This window comes from Chrysemys picta, unplaced genomic scaffold (genome assembly GCF_011386835.1).
Source record: "Chrysemys picta bellii isolate R12L10 unplaced genomic scaffold, ASM1138683v2 scaf1, whole genome shotgun sequence".
Lineage (NCBI taxonomy): Eukaryota > Metazoa > Chordata > Testudines > Emydidae > Chrysemys > Chrysemys picta.
In genome coordinates, this window is record NW_027052708.1 from 1,499,022 (window position 1) to 1,522,868 (window position 23,847).

Here is a 23,847-nt window from a genome sequence, read left to right on the forward strand (position 1 = left end):
AGTACTAGACTTCGGAAGGAAAAATCAAATGCAAAAAATCCAAAATGGGGAATAACTGACTAGGCAGCAGTACTGCAGAAAATGTTCTGGGGTTATATTGGATCACAGACTGAAATGGGTGATGCTGTTTTGAAAACAGGAAATATCATTCTGGATTTATTTAACAGAATTGTTCTATGTAAGACAGAGGGGGTAATTGTCCTGCTGTACTCAGCGCTGGTGAGGCCTCAGCTGGAGCACTGTGTCCAGCTTTGGGCTCTCTCTCTACAATGGGTAGGACAAGAAGTAATCCACTTAGACTGCAGCAAGGGAGAGTCAGGTCAGATATTAGGAAAAACTTTCTAACTCTAAGGATAGTTAAGTATTGGAACAAGGTACCAAGGGAAGTTGTGGAATCCCTGTCATTGGTGACTTTTAAGAACCAGTTAGACAAACATCTATCAGGGATGGACTAGGTATACTTAAACATGTCTTGGTGTGTGTAGATGGACTAGCTGACTTCATGAGGTTCCTTCCAGTCCTACATTTCTATTTATTCCAAGATTTTATAAGCTATTCAGGCGTGCTGATTTTTAAAAAAAGTTTTTCCCTAGTAGATACTGTTTAACATCCTCCTTAGTTACCATAGACTGCAGAGTGGTTCACCCTCTTCACATAGTATGAATACACATCCTGCTTCTATCCAAAACCAGAAATGTTTCTTGAACTCTTCTGCCTTATTTGCATTATTATAAACTATTTTACCATCTCCATTTGTAATGGGCCTACACCTTTGTTAGGATTTGTTTGTTTGTTTGTTTTCGCTCCTAATATATTTTTAAAAATTCTCATTATTCTTCTTAGCCCTGCCAAACATGGATTTTCCCCTTTAGCTTTAGCTTCCCTTATCAATTTTCTACATTTTTAACTTCTAATGTATATTGATTGCTATTGAATTCCCCTCTTCCCATTTGTTGTACATTGTATTTTTTATTATTTATTTCTAATTGCTGCCTGCACTGCCCCACTGCACCAGGATGGGCTTTTGGACAAAGTTCTAAGGCAGGGAACACCTAACACCCTAAGGCTACTTTGTAATTTTCATCCTTCATTGGCTTTCTAGGACACATTGAGCTCCAGCTGGTTGGAGGGGACAGTGCCTGCTCAGGACGTGTGGAAGAAAGACATGGAGACACCTGGGCTACAATCTGTGATGCACACTTTGATCACAAAGCTGCCAGTGTTATCTGTAATGGACTACAGTGTGGAACAGCTCTATCTATCCCAGGAGGAGCTCACTTCGGAGAAGGACATGGACCAATCTGGCCTGAGGAATTCCAATGTGTCGGGAATGAGACACACCTTGTGTACTGTCCCAGGATATCACCTGTGATTCAGACGTGCTCACATGCAAATGATGCCAGCGTCATATGCTCACGTAAGAATTTGGCTCAATGTCTCTAAAATCCCAGTGCTGTGTATTCTAGAGTAGGGTGCAGCAATAAAATGATCTCACTCTGTAGGGAGCTGGGATAATAGAGCTGCTCTCAGCTTCTCGTAAAACCTAAACAATTCAATATAATGGGAATAGTTCAATCCCCCGACTTTCCTTTTCTTTATTATTTAATATAAAGTATCTTAAATGCTCCCTCTCTAAACCCCTTCTCTCTTCTCCCCAGGGCTCACAGGTTTCCGGCTGGTGAATGGCAGCTCAAAGTGCTCAGGGAGGGTGGAGATCCAGGTTCTTGGTGCCTGGGGAACCCTCTGTGACTCACGCTGGGATTTACCAGATGCCAACGTTCTCTGTCATCAGCTCGACTGCGGATTTGTTGTATCAGCCCCAGGAGGAGGGTTTTTTGGGAAGGGAAATAGCTCTGTCTGGCCAGACACATTTCACTGTAATGGGAATGAGCCTCATTTATGGCATTGCCCTTTTACTGCCCTGGGGGCCTCTCAGTGCTCTCACGACAATGATGCCAGTGTGGTTTGCTCAGGTAAGTGTAATGCTGGATTAATGACACCTGCCCCTCAGTGTGTGACACTGATCCCAGAGCAGGGGAACCTCTCAAGGCACAGCAAGGGGAGGGGGAGCTAGATTCTAACACATGTATAATAATAATTAATCTATTACAAGTAAAAGTAAAATAAATATTATCACAAACGAATAGTTATGACCTAGGAAAGCCCTGGATTCTCCAGGAAGAGTTGCAGCCAAGATGTGCTTATGCAGGGCAGTAAAGCAGAGACAGAATTTGTCCTTAGAGTGTCATAAATGTCACCAACTCGCTGTTCCCTTCCTTCTTCAAATCATTACTATGGAAGTTACTGAGGGAGCGGCCCCCTATATTGAGGTTGCCTCACAATTTCTATTATAAAATATTCTCTCCACCTTCTGGAGAAACCCTTGTGCCTTCATTGCTTGCAGCCGGCCTTTGCAATTCGGCAAGTGATTAGTGCTGGGGCCAGGAAAGTGCCTCCCCTTACTTCAGTGAAATTCCTTCCATTTTGGCTGCACTATAAACTGCTGAAAATAAGGATTTCCCTTCTCTCACGTGAGTTCCTGAGGATATTTTTGGTAGCACAACACAAAGAATGGAGCACTTTCTCTCACTTTAAAAAAAAACAACAACACACCTGTCCAGTTGAAAAAAGTTCAGAAGTGTTTTTCTTGCTTTCTGATACTTTTTTACTTTTATTCAAAGTTTTTACAGTGGGAAAAACTGGGGAAAAAAATAAAAAGGGAGAGAAATGGGGAGAACCTATACATTGTAAAATGGAAATGGAAAACTGAATTTTTGTTTCCAGAAGTTGAAATGAAACAGCATTTTAGTTAGAATCTGAACAATAATCCTCATTCTGTTTTTAAAGGTTAAAATCTTGGTTCTGCTTCAGAAATCCAGAGAAAAACTGAAATATTGCATTTGAAATACTTCACAGGAAAAAATTTGGGGTTTTCAACCAGCTCTAATATTTACCTTACATATAAAGAAAGAAAAAAAGAGAGAGCGAAAGAGAGAGAAAAGGATAATGTTATTTAGTGAAAGTCAAATACTCAAAATTTAGGAAATACCAGCAGTAAGGTTGTCTGTACATTGCTAATTCTCCTTCCCCTTTATGCAGATACATTATGATACAGTCTAATTGCAGGCACACATACTATTTGTGCCACACAGCTCCTGCATCATTGACTGCACTGGGTGGATGGTGCCCATGGTAACATTTTCAAAAGCACCAAGTGTTTTAGGGACTTAACTTCCATTTTCATAAGTCACTTAGGAGCCCCAGTACCATGGAGACTTCAGCATCTCTTTGCCTAAGTCCCATTTGCAAAAGGGACTTAGGCTCCTGGTCACTTAAGCGCTTTTGAAAGTTTTACCTCGGGTGATTAAAGCCAAAGTTTCCAAAGTCTCCACTAACTTGGGTTGGTTGTGCACCAACCTGAGACCCCCCCAGGGCCTGATTCTGTAGCACTTGATGTGTTCAAAGTACTGTCCAGACATTAGTTGATCCTCACAAAGCTCCTGGGCAGTAGGTGGGATTATTATCACCTCCATTTTACAGATGGTGAAAGTGAGGGTATGTGAGGCCTTGCTCAGGTCACTCAGAACTGTCAGACACGGTTACTGCTCTGCCTCAGCAAGTGAGAGCTTTGTGCTGCTCAACTATTGTCAGCTCCCTGCCACACCAGCTCGCCTGCCCGGCTCGCAACGCCTCAGGATTCTGCCAGTCCAAACCTCGCCTTACCGGGAGCCATCAGTGAACCCCAGTGCCCGAGTTCCCCAGAGCCGTCATTCCGCCGCGGTCAGTCCCTCTCACTGGGTACTCACAGAAGCTATCAAGTGCGCTGCCTCCAAAGAGACACCAGCCTGCTAGTTTGGCTCAGGATTTTACCTTCAGTTTCGTACACAGCACTGCGGTGGTTTTGTAATAACACTAGAGTGAGTCTATTAACAAAGAACAGATATTTAAGGAAGAATAATTAACAATGGAAGACACAGGCATAGTAACAAGTAAAACAAAACATGCTTTCTAGTGACTAAAACTTAACTCCAGCAAGTTACAGACACTGTCTAAGCAGATTTCTCCCCTAGAGTCAGTTCCAGCTACTCTTGGGTTCCAGGCTAAGAGGATCCACTTTGCATGAGCTCAAAGGGCGCTGCTCCCACTTTGACCCTGAGGTGATGGATAACAAAATGGCTTTTTGCCTCTGCTCATATCTTCCCAAAGTTCATTCACCCTGTTTGAAGAGGCAGGAAGGCTTCCTGGGGGTGCAGCCTCCATCCCCCATCAAGATTGTTAAGGGGTCATCGTCCCCCCATTCCTTTCTTGATGGCTTTGTTTACCTTACATGTAAATAGACATTTATTTGTCTTTGCTCTCACCTTGATTAATTTACAATGGAGACACAGTCGAGCCAGTGAAACAATCATTCTTTAAAGCTCACCCATTCATAGGGTTGCCTGGCATCCGGTTTTTGACCCTGCGGCTCCAGCATCACTGACCAGGCTGTTAAACGTCCGGTTGGTGGTGCAGCAGGGCTAAGGCAGGCTTCCTGCCTGCCCTGGCTCTGTGCAGCTCCCAGAAGTGGCTGGCATGTCCCTGCAGCCCCTAGGTGCAGGGGCAGACAGGGAAGCTCCATTCACTGCCCCCACCCCGAGTGCCAGCTCTTCAGCTCCCATTGGCCGGGAACTGCAGCCAATGGGAGCTGCTGAGGCAGGCAGTGCACACCACACAGAGCCACCTGGCAGTGCCTTTGCCTAGGTGCCAGACATGTCGTCCGCTTCCAGGAGCAGCACGGAACCAGGGCAGGAAGGGAGCCTGCCTTAGCTCCACTGCTTCACCGATCAGGAGCCACCTGAGGTAAGCGCCGCTTGGCCGGAGCCCGCACCCTAAACCTGCACTTGCACCCCAACCTCCTGACCCTGGTCGGAACTCCCTCCTGCACCCTAATTCCCTCCCACACCTCACCCTCTCCCCCACCCCAACCCAATCCCCTGCCTCAGCCCTGAGCTCCCTTCTACACCCTAATTCCAACCCAGACTCCAGACCCCAACCCCCTGCCTGTGCCCCAAATCCCCTCCTGCACCTCAACCCCCTACCCCAGTCCTGAGCCCCCTCCTGCACCCAAACTCCCTGCTGGAGTCCACACCCCAATCTCCTACCTGAGCCTTGGACTCCATCCCATACCCCAAACCCTTCATCCCCAGCCCCACCCCAGATCCCGCACCCCCAACTAGAGCCCTCCCTCCCTCCCACACCCCAATCACCTACCCCAGCCCAGTGAAAGTGAGTGAGAGTGCAGGAGAGTGAGCGATGGGGGGAGGGGGACTGGAGTGAGTGGGGCCGGGTCTCATAGAAGGGCCGGGGCAGGGCAAAGGTGTTCAGTTTTGTGCAATTGAAAAGTTGACAACCCTACCTATTCATGCACCGCACAACAATATTAATGACCAGCAAGATACCAGTTTGTATAAGGCCTTACACAACACCTTTTAGATGCACATTTTGACACCTGTGAGTTGGGGCAATGAGCGTGTCAGGCCAGAAGAGAGTTGTGGTATGGAGTTAGGGTTGCCATTAGGGGACTTCCTGGGCCACGGGTATGTCTACACTTTTTGCTGGGCTTGTCATTTTCAGCTCAAGGACATTGGTTTGCCTGATGTCTTTGTTTATCTTACATGTAAATGGTGTTTTCTTTGCTTTGCTTTCAACTTAATTAATTTACAGTGGAGACACAGTCAAGCCAGCGAAACAACAGCCCTTTGTTTAGGACAGTTGGGCTTAGGCACATGTCTATCATTCTTTAAAACTCACCTGTTCATGCACCACACAACAATATTAATGACCAACATGATAGCAGTTTGCATGACACCTTACACAACACCTTTTAGATGCAGATTTCAACTCCTGTGAGCTGGGGCAATGAGCGTGTCAGGCCAGAAGAGAGTTGTGGTATGGAGTGCGCTCTGAGGGTTGGCACTGGGGAACTCCCTGGGCCACAGGTACGTCTACACTCCATGCTGGGCATGTAATTCCCAGCTCAAGGGGATTGGCAGACTAAAAATAGAGCGTAGCTAAGAGCCTAGCATCTCTCAGGATATGCTAACAAGCCCCTCTGGCCAGTTGGGTGTTACAATCCTTAGAGCACCCTGCACTTAGAGATTAAAAAAAAATAAGACCTTCTGCAGAGGTTACTCCTTTTAACCCTGTGATACACATCAATCACTGTGTTAATACCCTCTTAGTTAGAAACTTTCCATAATTTCTTGCATAGTATGCATTATTTCTAGTGTATAACAGGGAGTATTATTCAGTGTATTTCCCATCTCTCCTGAGCCCAGGTCATCCTGAATCACTCAGACTGTTGAATGGAGAGAGCCGGTGCGATGGGAGAGTTGAGATTTTCCTCCATGGTGTGTGGGGCAGAGTGCTGGATGACCAGTGGGACATGGACGATGCCAGCGTGGTGTGCAGGCAGCTCCAGTGCGGAGTCGCTGAGAAAGCTTATAACCTCCCTAAGTCTGAGCAAGGAACGGGCCCTGTGGGGCTGAGAAGTGTCCAGTGTGCAGGAAACGAGATTAATCTGACGCTCTGCATCATCTCCACATCTGAGGCAGAGCAGCCAGGAATTGCTGAGGATGTCGGCGTCGTTTGCTCAGGTGATTTACTATGACATCTTGCAAACTTCCTGTCCTTGTTCAATTGGAACACGATCCATCCTATGACCTGTAAACACCTCACCTTGTGCTGTGATCTCATCAGATCTTGAAAATATGTGGATCTGTGGTTCAAACTGTGACCCATTTATTGTAAAAATATAGTATTGCGTTCAGAGAAAAGCACAGCCACAGAATAGATTAATGCACTGCAGCAACCTCGCTGTCTGTCTTGCGTTTTTAATCAAACCTTTTTCAGATGTAAAACTGTTTCCATGTTAAGTAAGTTTTCATAAAACATTTCTTTATTTTCACTGAACATTGTCATGGTTACAGGGTTAGCTGCACCTCTCTCCCCTTTCTGGTGTCTCTGAGTGCACCCACATCAGACCTTGGCCCACTTGCCCTGGCCTGTCTTGGGGTGGAATCTTGAGATTCTTCCTCTGTCAGGCCTGGCCTGGTTACACTATCCTGTGCAAACCAACCGTTTAGCCCCCTGCAGGTCTGACTGGGTTTCAGGCACCAGCATTTCTTCCCCTGGGGAACTTGTGTCCCGTGATAGTGACCTACAGCGTACTCAGAACAAAGCAATTTATTCAGCAGCTGGAACAACATATTAGTGCAATAGGGGGTTTAAAACAAAGAAACACCCCATACTTGTGTTGCAGCTCATCTAATCTCTGCTTCCCTGCAAATTAAGTGAGCTGGGCTTCCCTGGGGAGTAACAGAGAAAGAACAGAATGAGCCTGTGTTCTTGTAAGAACCAAGGTGCTCGTGAGACCCAGCTGGGGCGCAGTTTGTCTGCCTCACTCTGTTCCCCTTTCTCTGTGAAGTTGCTTTTTCTGGAAGTCCCCACCCGCCCTGTGTGTGTCTGGGCTCAATTACCATATTGCTCAGTGGTCTGTGTTACAGGGCCAGGTGAAATCTTCCTTCTGCCTTAGACTAGTTTTCCCGGTTGGCCAGCCAGGCCATCTAGGAGAACATCCCCATAATGATTGCTCCATTGTCCCGCAAGCAGCCCCATCCAGCTTTAATGGCTGGCAGCCACTGGTCTTCTGACAATACCCACTTGTGGGACAGAGCTGCCTGTTCCCGCTGACACTGTGACACCAGCTTAAAAGTCAAATCCATAAATCACAGTTCAGGGTACACAGCAGTAACATCTACCCTACCCCACATGCATGAATCAAAGTTTGGGGTACACAGCAATAACCTCTATTCTGCCCTCTACATTTCCTCCACCTTTGCCATAAAAAGAATCAGGTGTTTTTGTTTTTTTTAATAATAATGGAAAATTCTTACAATGAAAAATATTGATTTCCATCCAAACATTTGTTGGCCAGAAGAGAGAATTTTCTGAGCAGGTCAGTAAATACAGTGGCTTCTTAATCTTAAACTCTTCAATAATGGGGTGTCCAGAATCAAAAAAGAAAAGAGGGGGAGGCAATGTGGCCTATTTCATAGAGCACTGGAACAGGACTCAGGAGACTTGGGGTCTCCTCCCAGCTCTGCCACTCGTCTGCTGGTGATCTCCAACAAGTCATTCACCCCAATATGCCGCAGTTTCCCCATTTGTAACATGGGGATAATGACACGGACCTCCTTTGTAGAGTGCTTTGAGACCTACCAATGAACTGTGCCATATCAGAAATAGATTCTTCTTATTATTAACAGGAAAATGAAGTCATATATAACCATATTTCTCTTGGCAATTAAGTAAAAGTTATTGTTATAAAGTGGTATTGTTATGTCCTAATCTTAAGGGTACATACTGTAATTTTGCTTCACTGAAAAGAAAAAGGAATTGAGGATTCTATGATGATATTTTTATTGCTATTGACTGTACATCACTATTGTAACAGATTGCTAAAGACACAAAAACTACTTGTAAAAAATGTTTTAAGTACCTGAGAAGTAGGAAGCCTGCCAAACAGACTGTGGGGCCACTAAATGACAAAGGTTTTAAAGGACCACTCAAGGAAGACAAGGCCATTTTAAGAAGCTAAAGGAATTCTTTGCATCAGCCTTCACTGCAGAATATGTGGGGGAGATCCCCACATCAGAGCTATCGTTTTGGGTGACAAATCTAAAGTACTGTCAAAACTGACATGTAATGAGACAATATTTTAGATAAATTGATAAACTTAACAGTAATAAGTCACCAGGTCCAGACATTATTCACCCAAGTGTCCTGAAGGATCTCAAATATGAAATTGCAGAACTACTTACTGTGGTAAATATATGGAGATATACCTATCTCATAGAACTGGAAGGGACCCCAAAAGGTTATTGAGTCCAGCCCCCTGCCTTCAGCAATGATCAAAAGGGCTAACAGTATATTAGAAACTATTAGGAAACGGATAGAAAATTAGACAGAAAATATCACAATGCTCTATGTAAATCTTAGGTCCACCCATACCTTGAATACTGTGTCAAGTTCTTGTCACCCCACCTCAGAAAGGATATAGTGGTACTGAGAAGGGCAACAAGGATTTTGAAGGGTACAGAATAGCTTCTGTCCAAGGAGAGACTAAAAAGATTAGGGCTGTCTAGCTTAGAAAAGAGATGCATTGGGTGATATGATAGAGGTCTATAAAATAATGAACGGTGTGGAAAAAGTGAGTAACATAAGAACATAAGAACGGCCCTACTGGGTCAGACCAAAGATCCATTTAGCCCAGTATCTTGTATTCCGACAGTGGCCAGTGCCAGGTGCCCCAGATGGAATGAAAAGAACAGGTAATCATCAACTGATCTATCCCCTGTCGCCCATTCCCAGCTTCTGGAAAAGAGTGGCTAGGGACACCATTTCTACCCATCCTGGCTAATAGCCATCAATGGACCTATCCTCCATGAATTTATCTAGTTCTTTTTTTAACCCTGTTATGGTCTTGGCCTTCACAACATCCTCTGGCAAGAAGTTACACAGGTTGACTGTGCATTGTGTGAAGAAATACTTCCTTTTATTTGTTTTAAACCTGCTGCTTATTAATTTCATTTAGTGATCCCTACTTCTTGTGTTATGAGAAGTAGTAAAGAACACTTCCTCATCTACTTTCTTTACAGCAGTCATGATTTTATGGACCTCTGTCATATCTCCCCTTAGCCATCTCTTTTCCAAGCCGAAAACTCCCAGTCTTATTAATATCTCCTCATCTGGAAGCCGTTCCATACCCCTAATCATTTTTGTTGCCCTTTTCTGAACCTTTTCCAATTCCAATATATCTTTTTTGAGATGGGGCGACAACATCTGCACACAGTATTCAAGATGTGGGCATACCATGGATTTATATAGATGGAACATGATATTTTTTGTACTATTATCTATCCCTTTCTTAATTATTCCCAGCATTTTGTTATCTTTTTTGACTGCCGCTGCACATTGAGTGGATGTTTTCAAAGAACTATCCACAATGACTCCAAGATCTCTTTTTTGAATGGTAACAGCTAATTTAGACCCCTTCATTTTATACATATGGTTGGGATTATGTTTTCCAATGTGCATTATTTTGCATTTATCAACATTGAATTTCATCTGCCATTTTGTTGCCCAGTTACCCAGTTTTGAGAGATCCTTTTGTAGCTCTTTGCAGTCTGCCTGGGTCTTAACTATCTTTAGTAATTGTGTATCATCTGCAAATTTTGCCACCTCATTGTTTACCCCTTTTTCCAGATCATTTTTGAATATGTTGAATAAGACTGTTCCCAGTACAGATCCCTGGGGGGACACCACTATTTACCTCTTTCCATTCTGAAAACTGATCATTTATACCTATCCTTTGTTTCCTATCTTTTAACCAGTTACTAATCCATGAGAGTACCTTTCCTATTATCCTGTGGCAGCTTACTTTGCTTAAGAGCCTTGGTGAGGGACCTTGTCAAAGGCTTTCTGAAAATCTAAGTACACTATATCCACTGGATCCTCTTGGTCCACATGCTTGTTGACCCCCTCAAAGAATTTTAGTAGATTGGTGAGGCATGGTTTCCCTTTACTAAAACCATGTTGACTCTTCCTCAACAAATTATGTTCATCTATATGTGACAATATTGTTCTTTATTATAATTTCTACCAGTTTTCCAGGTACTAAAGTCAGGCTTACAGGCCTGTAATTGCTGGGATCACCTCTGGAGCCCTTTTTAAAAATTGGCGTCACATTAGCTATCCTCCGGTCATCTGGTACAGAAGCTGATTTAAATGATAAGTTACAGAGTACAGTTAGTAGTTCTGCAATCTCACATTTGAGTTCCTTCAGAACTCTTGGGTGAATACCATCTGGTCCTGGTGACTTATTGCTGTTTAATTTATCAATTTGTTCCAAAACCTCCTCTAAGGATACCTCAATCTGGGACAATTCCTCAGATCTGTCATCTAAAAAGAATGTCTCAGGTTTGGGAATCTCCCTCACATCCTCAGCCATGAAGACCGATGCAAAGAATTCATTTAGTTTCTCCACAATGGCCTTATCGTCCTTGAGTGCTACTTTAGCACCTCAATCATCCAGTGGCCCCACTGGTGGTTTAGCAGGCTTCCTGTGTCTGATGTACTTAAAAAAATTTGCTATTACTTTTTGAGACTTTAGCTAACTGTTTCTTACATTCTTTTTTGGCCTTCATAATTGTATTTTTACACTTCATTTGCCAGTGTTTATGCTCCTTTCTATTTTCCGTACTAGGATTTAACTTCCACTTTTTAGAGGATGACTTTTTGCCTCTCACTGCTTCCTTTACTTTGTTGGTTAGCCACGGTGGCTCTTTTTTGGTTCTCTTACTATGTTTTTTAATTTGGGGTATATATTTAAGTTGAGCCTCTATTATGATGTCTTTAAAAAGTTTCCATGCAGCTTGCAGAGATTTCACTTTTGGCACTATACCCTTTAATTTCTGTTTAACTAACCCCCTCATTTTTGTGTAGTTCCCCTTTCTGAAATTAAATGTTACAGTGTTAGGCTGCTGTGGTGTTTTTCCTGCCACAGGGATATTAAATTTAACTATATTATGGTCACTATTACCAAGTTGTCCAGCTATATTCACCTCTTGGACCAGATCCTGTGCTCCACTTAGGACTAAATCAAGAATTGCCTCTCCTCTGGTGGGTTCCAGGACCAGCTGCTCCAAGAAGCAGTCATTGAAGGTGTCAAGAAACTTTATCTCTCTATCCTGTCCAGAGGTGACATGTACCCAGTAAATATGGGGATAATTGAAATTCCCCATTATTTTTATTGAGTTTTTTATTTTAATAGCCTCTCTAATCTCCCTGAGCATTTCACAGTCACTATCACCATCCTGGTCCGGTGGTCGGTAATATATCCCTACTGCTATATTCTTATTATTAGAGCATGGAATTTCTATCCATAGATATTCTATGGTACAGTTTGATTCATTTACCATTTTTACTTGATTTGATTCTACATTTTCTTTCACATATAATGCCACTCCCCCACCAGCATGACCTGTTCTGTCCTTCTGATATATTTTGTACCCTGGTATTCCTGTATCCCATTGATTATCCTCATTCCACCAAGTTGCTGTGATGCTTATTATATCAATATCTTCATTTAATACAAGGCACTCTAATTCACCCATTTTATTATTTAGACTTCTAGCACTGGAATATAAGCATTTAAAAAACTTGTCTCCTTTTAGATGTCTGCCATTACACGACATAATTAAATGGGACTCTTTTTTATTTGACTGTTTCTCATCAGACCATGCCTGTATTTGATCATTTTCCTTCCTCTCGTCCTCACTAGGACATAGAGATTCTCTATTAATAGATCCTCCCCTAAGGAATGTCCACATGCTCCTCCGCACCTGTCGGCTGAGAAGTGTTATTTACCCATTAGCACAATACGAAACCCAGGTGTCACCTGATGAAATTAATAAGCAGCAGGTTTAATACAAACAAGAGGAAGAACTTTTTCACACAATGCACAGCCTACCCATGGAACTCATTGCCATGGGATGTTGTGATGGAGAAAAGTATAAATAGGTTCAGACAAACCTGGATAAATTCCTGGAGGATAGGTCCATCAATGGTTATTAGCTAAGATGATCAGGGACACAACCTCATGCTCAGAGCAACTCTAAGCCTCTGACTGCCAGAAGCCAAGAGCGGAGGACCGGGGTAAGTCACTCCATAATTGCCCTCTTCTGTACACTCCCCCGGAAGCTCTGGCAAAGGCCACTTTTGGAGACAGGATTCTGGTCTGACCCAGACAAGGCTGGCAGCTCTTGTGTTCTTATGGTTCTTTTCTGGGGAGGGTTTAAATAAACAATGGTTTTCTTCAAATAACAGGTTTTTTAAATAAACACCTATATCGTGAACTGTACTGTTACTGCACTGAAATAATTGTTCATGCCCATTCCAGTTACAGGGTAACTACGGCACAGTAAGGGCCCATTCCTGCTCCCATTAGGGCAGGGAGAGCTCTGCTGTTGACTCCAGCAGCATTAGAATAGAGCCCTAAGTCTATTAGACTTTACCGTAGGTACATGTATTCACCTGCCTTTCTTCCTTTATTTGGAAAATAAATGGGTCCCAACAAGTCTGATTTTCTCCAAGCTTCTGGAACCTTCCAACTCTGTAACAATGTAAAAGAAAATTGGAATTTGGGGTAAATTTGTTAATCTGAAATTTCCTGAACATTCTTAAAATGCTTATTGAAGACCTGTTTGAAAATGTTCAAGTTTTCCAAGTAGGAGCTGATTCTGCAAAGCTTTAGCTTCACTAGTAGTTCTTACTTACAGAAGCTGTCCCATAAGGATGACTCAGATGACTAAGGGTTCAGGGTTAGGTCCAGTCCCTTTAAATGCTTTTTATCAGAAGTTTCTTCACAAAGTCCTCAGCATTTCCTAATTCTACTGACTTCTTCTCTTCATGTTTCTTGTTAAAGACACACATTTTTCAGTATCTCAGCCATTGTAGCATCATCATTGATTTGCATGGAAGCTGTTTAGTTATCATTATATTGCACATTAACAGCTGGGATCTATCCCTGCAGGGAGCAGGCGGATCAGACTGGTGAATGGGGCAGGTCGCTGTGCCGGGAGAGTGGAGATTTATTACAATGGCAGCTGGGGGACAGTCTGTGATGATTCCTGGGATCTGTCAGACTCCAATGTCGTTTGCAAACAACTTGGATGTGGACACGCCATCAATGCAACTGTCTCTGCTCATTATGGGCAAGGATCCGGGCAGATCTGGCTGGATGATGTGAACTGCTCTGGGAACGAATCCAATCTCTGGGACTGTCCTTCCGGGGGATGGGGCCACCATAACTGCAGACACAAAGAGGATGTGGGAGTTCTCTGCTCAGGTCTGGTCTGGGAATGCTCCCATGAGTCTGATAATCAGGGGACTTAATGAAGTACATGGGTGTCTGAGGAGTGAGCTGAGGATGTCAGAAAGTTTATCTCCTTTTTCCTTTCTCTCTCTCACTCTCCCCACTACCTACCCACTTGCAGTGGTCACCATTAAAAAGTCAGCATTGCCAACAGTTAATACCAAGGGGTACTGCAAATGTCACATTGATTTCTGAATCTTGGGTACCACTGTTTGCAACTGTTGGTAAATGGTGTCTTTTAAATAATAATTTCATTGCTTGTGGGCCTGTCACTGGTCTCTAGAAGAATGTCTCTGATTCTTCTGGAGAAGAATGGGCAGGATTGTTAGCAATCTCTGGGATTTCAACCTTTAACCCCCCTGTGTGCTTCAGAATCAGAAACCTTCACACCCAACTTCTGCCTTTCCTCCTAGAATTCACGGATCTGAGACTGGTGAGTGGCAGTGACTGTGCTGGGCGACTGGAGGTTTTCTACAGTGGGACTTGGGGCAGTGTTTGCAGCAGTCCTATGGATGCCATCACCGTGGCACTTATATGCAAACACTTGGACTGTGGAGACAGAGGGACACATTTGAAAGAGTTTACACATGGACGCGGCTCTGGCCCCACCTGGGTGGATGGTGTTCGGTGCGAGAAGCAGCACACCTCCCTTTGGCAATGCCCGTCAGACCCTTGGAAACAACAATCGTGTAACAGAGTAGAAGAAACCCATATTGCTTGTGAAGGTAAATAGCAAACATGAATGTGTGTGTATATATAACAGTCAGGTCTAACTCACTGAAAGATTTTGATGTAATTATTATTATATTATATTTTGTTACTTTTCACTAGATCTTTTTATCAAATACATACACATTTATATACATTATACATAAATGTGTTTGATATAATTGTTTTTTTTTTTTACTTTTCACTTGATCTTTTTATCAAATACAATCTATATCTATAGCTATATAACATTCTTAGCAATTGTACAAACTTCTTTTCGGTATCTGAAGTTCTAGAAATAGTAATGTGGCCTGTTAATAACAAACATGGACATCACTATTACAAAGACATACATTTCACCGCAACCACAATTAGGGCCTTATCCATTACCCAGTGAAGTCACGGAATCACAGATTTTAAAGGCTGAAGAGACTGTTAGGATCTTCTAATCTGACCTCCTGCATATCACAGGCCATAAAATATCAGCCAGTAATTCCTGCATCAAGCCAGTAAATTTTAGTGGAGATAGAGCACATCTTTTGGAAAAACGTCCAGTCTTGATTTAATGACTTCATATTAAGGAGACTCCCCATATCCCTTGGTAAATTGTTTCAATGGTTAAATAGCATGAACAAATTCTAAGCCCTTCACAATCCTTGTTACTGGGATCAAAATCTTGATCTCTCAAGTCTCACACACAGCAGCAGAGCCTTTCAGGAGAGCATTATTACCCTCATTTTACAGACAGGGAATGGAGACAGAGAGAGATGAAGTGTCCCAAGGTCACCCATAGTGCCTTAATGAGCATTGGCTCAGGACTCTAGTAAGAGCCAGGAAGTGTTACTCATTAAAGAACATGATTCGTGTGCCTTTCTGGTTAAACATCTTCCAAGGAATAACAATCAGAGGTTTGGGCTGTGAAGTTCATATATAGATCTGTGTCTCAAGTATTATTTATATTATGGTAACACCTAAAATCCACAAAGGCCTCATTGCCCCAGGCACTGTCAAAACACAAATTGAGAGAGGCCCTGCCATATCTCGAGTTTACAGTCTAGATAGCCCAGACGAGTGGGAGGGGAAACAGATGATAGAGAGGTGAAGGAACTTGCCCAAGTCACACAGTAGATCTGTTGCAGAAACAAAAATTGAACCCCAGTCTTTCAAGTCCTAGTGAAGCACCATAAACACTGAACAACACTGTCTTTCCCTGTGAGGAAGTTCAGACCTGCAGCTCTTGTACAGCCCCCTCTCAATGGTACTTTCCCTCTTCTGTTGGTTCCTGTGATAATGAGGGTGAGTTTCAGCTCAGGTGTCTGTTTCCATTCTAATCTCTGGGCAGAGGTTTTAGGGGGGTTGTCACAGGGAGAGCTAGAGGAGAATCAGATACTGTCCTGCCAGTTACATAAAGAGACACACCCACCAGCAGGGAGCTGCTTAAAGACTGCAAAATCCAGTGTAACAGCTGAGTAGCTAATTAATTATTCAATAACCCAGATTTTGTCTTTCAGCCAATTTATAAAGCACTGGTATTAGGGGTGTGAAATACTGATAAATGCTAATTGAACCTTGTTTCGCCCACACTGTCCGATCCACTCACCTCAGCTTTCTCTCCATAGGAACTAAAGGGAAACCACCTCCGACCCTGTTTACCGAATGCCCGAACTCTACAAGCTGCACAGGTATCTCTGCTTCTCTGGGTCTCCCTCTTGGTCCCTAAGGACTTTCCCAGCTGTCTCAGTAACATGTGAGGTTTCTGCATTTCTAGACAGGGAGAAGTTACGTGTCGTGGGAAGAGAGGACGGATGCTCGGGGAGAGTGGAGGTTTGGTACCGTGGCTCCTGGGGAACAGTTTGTGATGACTCCTGGGACATGGCGGATGCTAACGTTGTGTGTAAGCAACTGGGCTGTGGATCTGCTGTATCTGCCCCGGGCAAGGCTGCATTTGGCGAGGGGACTGGTCCCATCTGGGTGGAGAAGATGAACTGCAGAGGGACAGAGTCATCTCTCTGGGACTGTCCTGCCAAGCCCTGGGGTGAGAGCAACTGTGGTCATAAGGAAGATGCTGCTGTGAATTGCTCAGGTGAGTGACAGGAGATGTTTCTGTTACATGCTGTAATTTTCGGGGAGGAGGATGGATGAGCCCACCCACCCCTGCCTTGGTCACAGACTGGGCCCCCCCCATCTCCTGTGTGAAAGAGCATCATGGATGCCGTGGGGTAGAATCTTTATTGAGTTAGATTGGGTAAGACATCAGCCGACATAACCCCTGCATCCCTCACAGGCCCCAGTGTGCTGGTTTGTTACTAGAGTCCTCATTGCTGCACAGAGCACAAGGGACTTGGGCCCTAAATCACTAACATACAGGCCCTGTGCGGCTGTGAGGGAGTTTGTGGAGGTGACAGCTGGAGACAACCAGGGACTCTCAGAGGTGAGATTCCCCCGGGTAACAAACATGTCACCGCCCCCTTGCTCCAGGCTCTAACTCTCCTCCCTTTCCCTTTGCAGGGACACAGACGACAGATTCACCAAATACCCCAGGTAAACCATCCCCCTTCTCCATCCAGGGTTAAATTCCTCTGGACCTGGGTCACAGAGGAGGAGCTGCAAGCTGCAGCCTGAGGGAAGGAGCTCCTTTCCACAGCCTGTGATATCTGAGAGTGAAGGACACCCAGGTGGGAGCTGCAGGCCCTGCTGAGCAGGATGATTCCTGTCTCATGGCTCCAGCTGACAGGGCAGGGCCCATGATTTAAACAGCAGCCTGTGAGCTGCCCCCATGGTTCACAGACTGTATCCCAGCCAATTATCCTGCTGTCCTGGGCCGGGCAATGAGTAACTGGGGAGCTCCCTGCTCCCCTCTCCCCACGACTCTCACAGGATAATCTCTCTTTGTTGCTTGTTCATTTCCATCCAGCTCCCCCGCGTCGCCCTCTGACTGACAGTGGGAGAGTCACGGTGCCTGTGGTCGTCTGCATTATCCTGGGGGCCCTGCTCTGCCTGGTCTTAATCATCCTGGGAGCGCAGGTGCGAAGTGCCAGGGCACAGCGCAGAGGTGGGTGCTGATTGGTGTCACTGTGTGAAATGCCTCTGCAATAGAAGGGGACTGCAGGGTGTCAGAGTGAGGGGTGATACCGGGCTGGGTGGGGTGGTCAAGGGTGCCTGTTAACTCCTCTCTCATTTAATATTTCATTAACTGTCTGGCAGTGGAACAGCCCAGCCATGAAATCTGGAGATGATACTAGCTAGCGAGCATCACAGTTTAAGGGAAACTGCACCTGTATCCCTCCCGCTCCCTCCCCGTGGTGCACTCCAGGAGTGCCAAATCACACCTCAGGCTCCAGGCATCACCTGTCTCAGGTTAGAACCCCCCAGTCCCATCTCCTGCTGACCAGGGTCTAAAGGCTGCACAGCCCCCTGCCTTCCACTGTGATATCTCCATAAGTCAGGCTGCTTAAAGGCCAGCCCCCGTGCTGTGCTTTCTCTCCGCGTGCTATGAACAGTGTATTGCCAGCAGTTACAAATTACCTCCCAACTCTTTCTCACCTGACTGCACCTTATTAGTAGGATAAAAGCTTCACAGAGAAAACACACACAAAATACAAAATTCCTCCACACTTACTGAACATACCAGAAATCACCCACCTTCCTCATGGGCAGCCTGGTACAGCAATGTCCCTTCAAATCATACAGCATTGGCCTTCCCATGTGGAGAAGATCCTGTTCATTTCCTGAATCAAAACGAAGGCCCTGAGTTTGTTTCAACTCAGCCTTTTCTACCAAAAGTCTTTCTTTGTCCCGTCGGGATGCGACAATCGATCCCCGAATCGGCGCTCTAACTCCACCAGCGGAGGTGGTAGTAAGCGTCGCCGACAAAAAGCCGCAGAAGTCGATTTTGCCGCCGTCCTCACAACGGGGTAAGTCGGCTGCGATACGTCGAATTCAGCTACGCTATTCACGTAGCTGAATTTGCGTATCTTAAATCGACTCCCCCCTGTAGTGTAGATGTACCCTTTGTCTCCTGGTCTCTGGTAACCCAGGTTGTACCAGTCCATGCATATTGCTCCAAGGCCTGGTACCTTTCTGGATTGTTTACGATCTCAGTGTTTCACCTCAATAATCTTCCATTGTTTTTTCTTCCTGGAGGACCTGTGGTAACCCTCATCCATGGCGTAAAACACAATCATACCTAAACCATTCACAGATTTCATACAATGGTTCCGAAAGATAATGCGTGGGGTTGCAATATCTGTCACAGGAAGGGTTCTAAATATCAGTGAGGAGAGACAACATGGAAAGGAGCCTACATAGACTGAAAATGTCAGACAAAAAAGGGTACAAAAATAGAGCTGGGAAAATAGTTCTCTAGAGAGAAATCCAGTGGAAAGCAGAATCTTAGGAAGGAGAAATGCTGGAAAGGAGCATTATACTGTATTATACTCATAAGTGGTACTTATAGAGGATTTTACATCTATAAAACACTGTACAAATATTAGCTACCAGCACCCTGGGAGGCAGATAGAGAACAGGATTGCCATTAACATACATGTAACAGTCACAGTTTAGCATTAGGGCAATGTCTATAATGTTAGAGAAGAATGAACAGGAAGACCCAGAGGTGGATTGAGTAGCCAGGCTTCTTTATTGCAGTACTTGTTCCCCTTGACCCAGTTGTCAAGTAAGCACTGGATTAATTACAGCACACACTTTTTATTTAAACGCCTACATCTGCTATAACACCCCCAAACCCCTTATTAAGTAATAGAAACACCCATACTATTGTTGCCGGCCCAGAGGGCCCCGAGCGGGCAACAAGGTTCGTTGCCCGGCGTGCGCCACACCAATAGACACACCGGGGCGGAGAAGCAAATCAAATTTATTCAAGAGCTCTGAATAGGCACTAGGAGACCAGCATGTCTCAAATCAAGCGCAGCAAATACAAGCAAGTGTCCCATTTTATATTCCAAGCTGTTTCTGTGTAGGCTTTGTCTGTTTCTTCCCCACTACCCCTCCCTCCCCGACAACGGTTACAGCAGGCATTACATTGTGGTATGTGAGAAAAGTTCTCATCCACATGCTTATCTTCGACTTTGCAAGCTCTACATAGTAGGCCTTTCCCTCCCCCTTTTCCCCCTTGTTATTACTACTGCTTCTGCTAGTATGAGCGAAACTGCAGCTGTCTGCTAAAAAGCTAACCATTACATATTCTGCTTCAGCATTTAGGCTGTTAGCATGTAGGTAGGTTAAAGTTCACAAGATGGAGTTACTATGGCTCACTTAGATCCAGAGCAGGGGGGTTTCATCGGCACTTATGGCCTTCCATCCCCGCCAAGTTACCTGGTAGCTATGCCTAGTGGCACCAACTCTATGATTATACCCACCCTGATTGACTGATTACAGCATTACGCATATTATACACACATTTTTACCTTGAATATATATTTCTTTGCAGTAATTTGTCGTCACAAGTTCCCTTAATCAGCAGTTCTCAGGGGAGGGAGGGAGGGGCTATGACCCAGGGCTCGTTTATGTAGCTGGGAAAGGAAGGGAGGGGGAGATAACACCTTTTTTACACAAAGGTTATTCTTTAGACAACTACATTCCTTATGCAGCTGCAATGGTTATCAATTCTCAACAAGCAACAGGAAAGGGAAAAGGATGGCAACTTTTTATCAAACAGAGAAACACTGCTTGCCTCTGCCCTTATCCCCTAATGCCATGTCAGCACACCAGCAGCTTCCCAGGTCTTTACTTAACCCTAACATATCCCAACACATAATCAGACCTATTGCTTCAGAGCTTCAGATAGTCATCTTCAGGGGTCAGGAAGGTGTTGGACCCTCTCTCTCCTCTTGCATATTTGTGGGGGACAGGTTGCCCTCCTCTGTAGCATCTGAGATTGGCCACAGCTAGAGAAGGGAGGCTGGATGAGCTGGAACAGACTGTGAGATGGTAGAGAGAAGAATCTTTCTTAGATGTGTCTTTTCCACATGCTCAGGATCAAACCGATCACCAGATTTGGGTTAGGAAAGAATTTTTTCCAGGTCAGATTGGCAAAAAATGAACCTTGGGGGATTTTCATCTTCCTCTGAAGCATGGAGCAGGAATCGCCTTCCAGGATCATCTGGCATCTCTCACCTAATCAATTCCCTTCCACTGCATGGACACTGGGCATTAGCGGTACCTCAGTCTGGGTGAAATATATACAGGAGTTCAGACTAGATGTTCTAATCGTCCCTTCTGGGCTTAAACTGTATGGAAAATAAGTGCTATCACCATTTTGCAGATAGGTGTAAACACCAGCATGCGGGGAAGAATTATTTAAGACGCTCCAAAGGGCAATAACCAGGAATAATGGGATGAGATTAAAGAGGAAACATTTTGGCTGAATGTGAAGAAACTTCCTGACAGTGAATTAGCCTTTGGAGCCAGTATCAAAGAGATTTGTGGAAAGGGATGTTGTCCCTGTCACCTGGCACATTTAAATCAAGCCTGGACAGAGCAGTAGGAATGTGCTGTAGGGACCAGTCCTGCACTGGGCCCAGGGGGAGGGGCTGGATGATCCCATAGGGTTTCCCATCTCTGGTTTCTATGACCCTGTGCAAACCCTGTCCTTTGTTTTCAGGTTCCAGAAGACCCTTAGATCCCTTCTCTGAGGCCGTGTACGAAGAGATCGACTATAACCTGATGAGAGAGAAGCAGGAGATGTTCAGTCGCTCAGGTCTGTGTGTTTCAATCTTAACAGGTCACTTTCCATTCTGAGGCCCTGACCCAGAGCTAAATGACTGCAGCTTCACCCCCGTGTGAGCTTGGGATTGGAGCTGGGTGCAAGTTTTGGTTAAAACAATTTAGGTGAATGTTATGTATGCAAAGGAGAACATTTGTAGGTAGGGGAATTCACTCACTAGCAGTGCTACTGTTAGAGCCAGCCAGTTGTTGTCTAGAAGAAAAGGATTTTGCTCGGCGTTCAGTGAAGTTTCCTCATAGCTAGTGGCCAGTTCATCTGTAGATTTGCTTTTCTTTACACACAAAATATAAGAGTTCATTGTTGCTGCTGACTGTGAGAGATTACATGTGTTCCTCACCACACAAATACAACCCCTAACTTTTCTCGCCATGAGCCTGGCATTCTACTGAAGATTAAACACAAGCAGCAGATTCTAGAACCACTCCAGTAGAAAATTGTGATCTCAGGAATGAACGGCAAGTATTCCAGTTCAAAGGAGCCACCTTGGCATCTGAACAATGTTGTTCGCCTTTGACTTGAAATGACCATGCTGGGACACGTTGAAGACTTTAACATAAGTGTAACGATGCTGGTTTGGCGGGACCCAACTGAGAGTGCCAATTCAGGACAAATTGCTTAAAGCAGGCAGTTATAGCCCAAGCCTGGGTTTTTTCCACCTCTCAGGCAAACCAAACCAGCCAGACAGAGAGGACTTTGGTTTTGCCCCACTGGCTAACCACAAGTCACACAAGCAATTCCCTTAGACACTCCAGTTTCCCAGTATCACCACCAGTGCCACTCATTATGGGGACAAATGGTTATGAAAACCAATGCCCTAATAAAAGAAAAGGATTCTCCCAATCCCAAAGGACCAAGCCACAGACCCTGGTCAATATACAAATCAGATCTTACCTACAAATCATGTCAATCCTTTAGAATCTAAAATCTAAAGGTTTATTCATAAAAGGAAAAAGATATAGATGAGAGCTAGAATTGGTTAAATGGAATCAATTACATACAGTAATGGCAAAGTCTTGGTTCAGGCTTGTAGCAGTGATAGAATAAACTGCAGGTTCAAATCAAGTCTCTGGAGTACATCCCCAACCGGGATGGGTCATCAGTCCTTTGTTCAGAGCTTCTATTTGTAGGAAAGTCCCTCCAGAGGTAAGAAGCAAGATTGAAAACAAGATGGAGATGAGGCATCAGCCTTTTATAGTCTTTTCCAGGTGTAAGAACTCCTCTTTGTTCTTACTGTGGAAAATTACAGCAAAATGGAGTCTGGAGTCACATGGGCAAGTCCCTGCATACTTTGCTGAGTCTCAAGGCATATTTGCCTTCTCTCAATGGGTCAGTTGTATAGCTGATGGTCCTTAATGGGCCATTAAGCAGGCTGGGCAGAGCTTCTGGTGTCACCCAGAAGCATAGCATACGTTTGAAACACAGACAGTATAGAGCCAATATTCATAACTTCAACTACAAAAATGATATACACATATAGATACCATAATCATAACCAGCAAACCATAACCTCTCCATAGACCCCCTTTATACAAGATTTGGTGCCACCACAGGACCTTGGTTGCAACCATGTTCTATATGGTCCCGGTTCAAGTCAATAACGTGACAATAAGTCACCCTGAATCGTGGCATTCTCATTCAGAAACACTTGCTTATTATCTTGAAGGAAATAAGATCAGTGACTGATAACCGAAACAGGCTGTTCTCTTGACAGTCTGTGGGTCCAAGATATTTGACATTCATTATAAGATCACTCATTGCACCTGCTTTGCCCAAGACCAAGACATACGACAAAATCGTAGCTTTGCTGAAGTGACATTTCTCACCTATGCCATCTGTAACTGTTTGGAGATTTCAATTTCATAAACGAAATCATTGAGCTGATGAGGGCATCGCCGCCTATATTGCCAAGCTGCATCGCATCACCAAACATTGTAACTTTGGTAATGTTCTCACCAACATGCTGTGAGATCGCCTTGACTGTAGAGTTCAGGAGAAAGCACTTCAATGCCATCTCCTTGGGGAGCCGAATTTGACATTCACCGTCCCTCAGGAAAAGGCCTTGGACGCCGAAACAGCATCATTGCACACTGAGGAAATTTGTGTCATGGCAACCAATATGAATGCTGTACTTCACAATCAGAAAGATCATCATCATTGACAAATTCAGCGGAACAACGGGAACTCAATCACATTAATGTCATCGGACAAGATTAATCACCTGAACATCTGCTCAGGCTGAGGGGGACAGCATCAACACTCTGCTTGGAAATTCAAAGGCATAAAGTGCCATTTCTGCAAAAAGAAAGGTCACGTTGAGAGAGTCTGCCAATCAAAGGTTAAAAGCATGAAACAAAAGGACAATGACCAATATTCTCATCCTCGTGCATCAGACATACTTGATGCTTCCTTCGAAAATGAT

General features: G+C 44.4%; 1 protein-coding gene across 1 annotated transcript in view; it reads left to right on the forward strand.

Moving 5' to 3' along the window:
- Positions 1 to 269: 269 nt before the first annotated feature.
- The window catches only part of LOC135977476 (scavenger receptor cysteine-rich type 1 protein M130-like), a 32,133-nt gene continuing 8,555 nt past the window's right edge, over positions 270 to 23,847 (forward strand). The window contains exons 1-8 of the mRNA XM_065578732.1: positions 270 to 273; positions 1,103 to 1,417; positions 1,659 to 1,973; positions 6,318 to 6,635; positions 14,389 to 14,700; positions 17,192 to 17,224; positions 17,598 to 17,735; positions 21,306 to 21,401. Coding sequence (XP_065434804.1) covers positions 270 to 273; positions 1,103 to 1,417; positions 1,659 to 1,973; positions 6,318 to 6,635; positions 14,389 to 14,700; positions 17,192 to 17,224; positions 17,598 to 17,735; positions 21,306 to 21,401 — 1,531 coding nt within the window. The remainder of the gene's footprint in view (positions 274 to 1,102; positions 1,418 to 1,658; positions 1,974 to 6,317; positions 6,636 to 14,388; positions 14,701 to 17,191; positions 17,225 to 17,597; positions 17,736 to 21,305; positions 21,402 to 23,847) is intronic.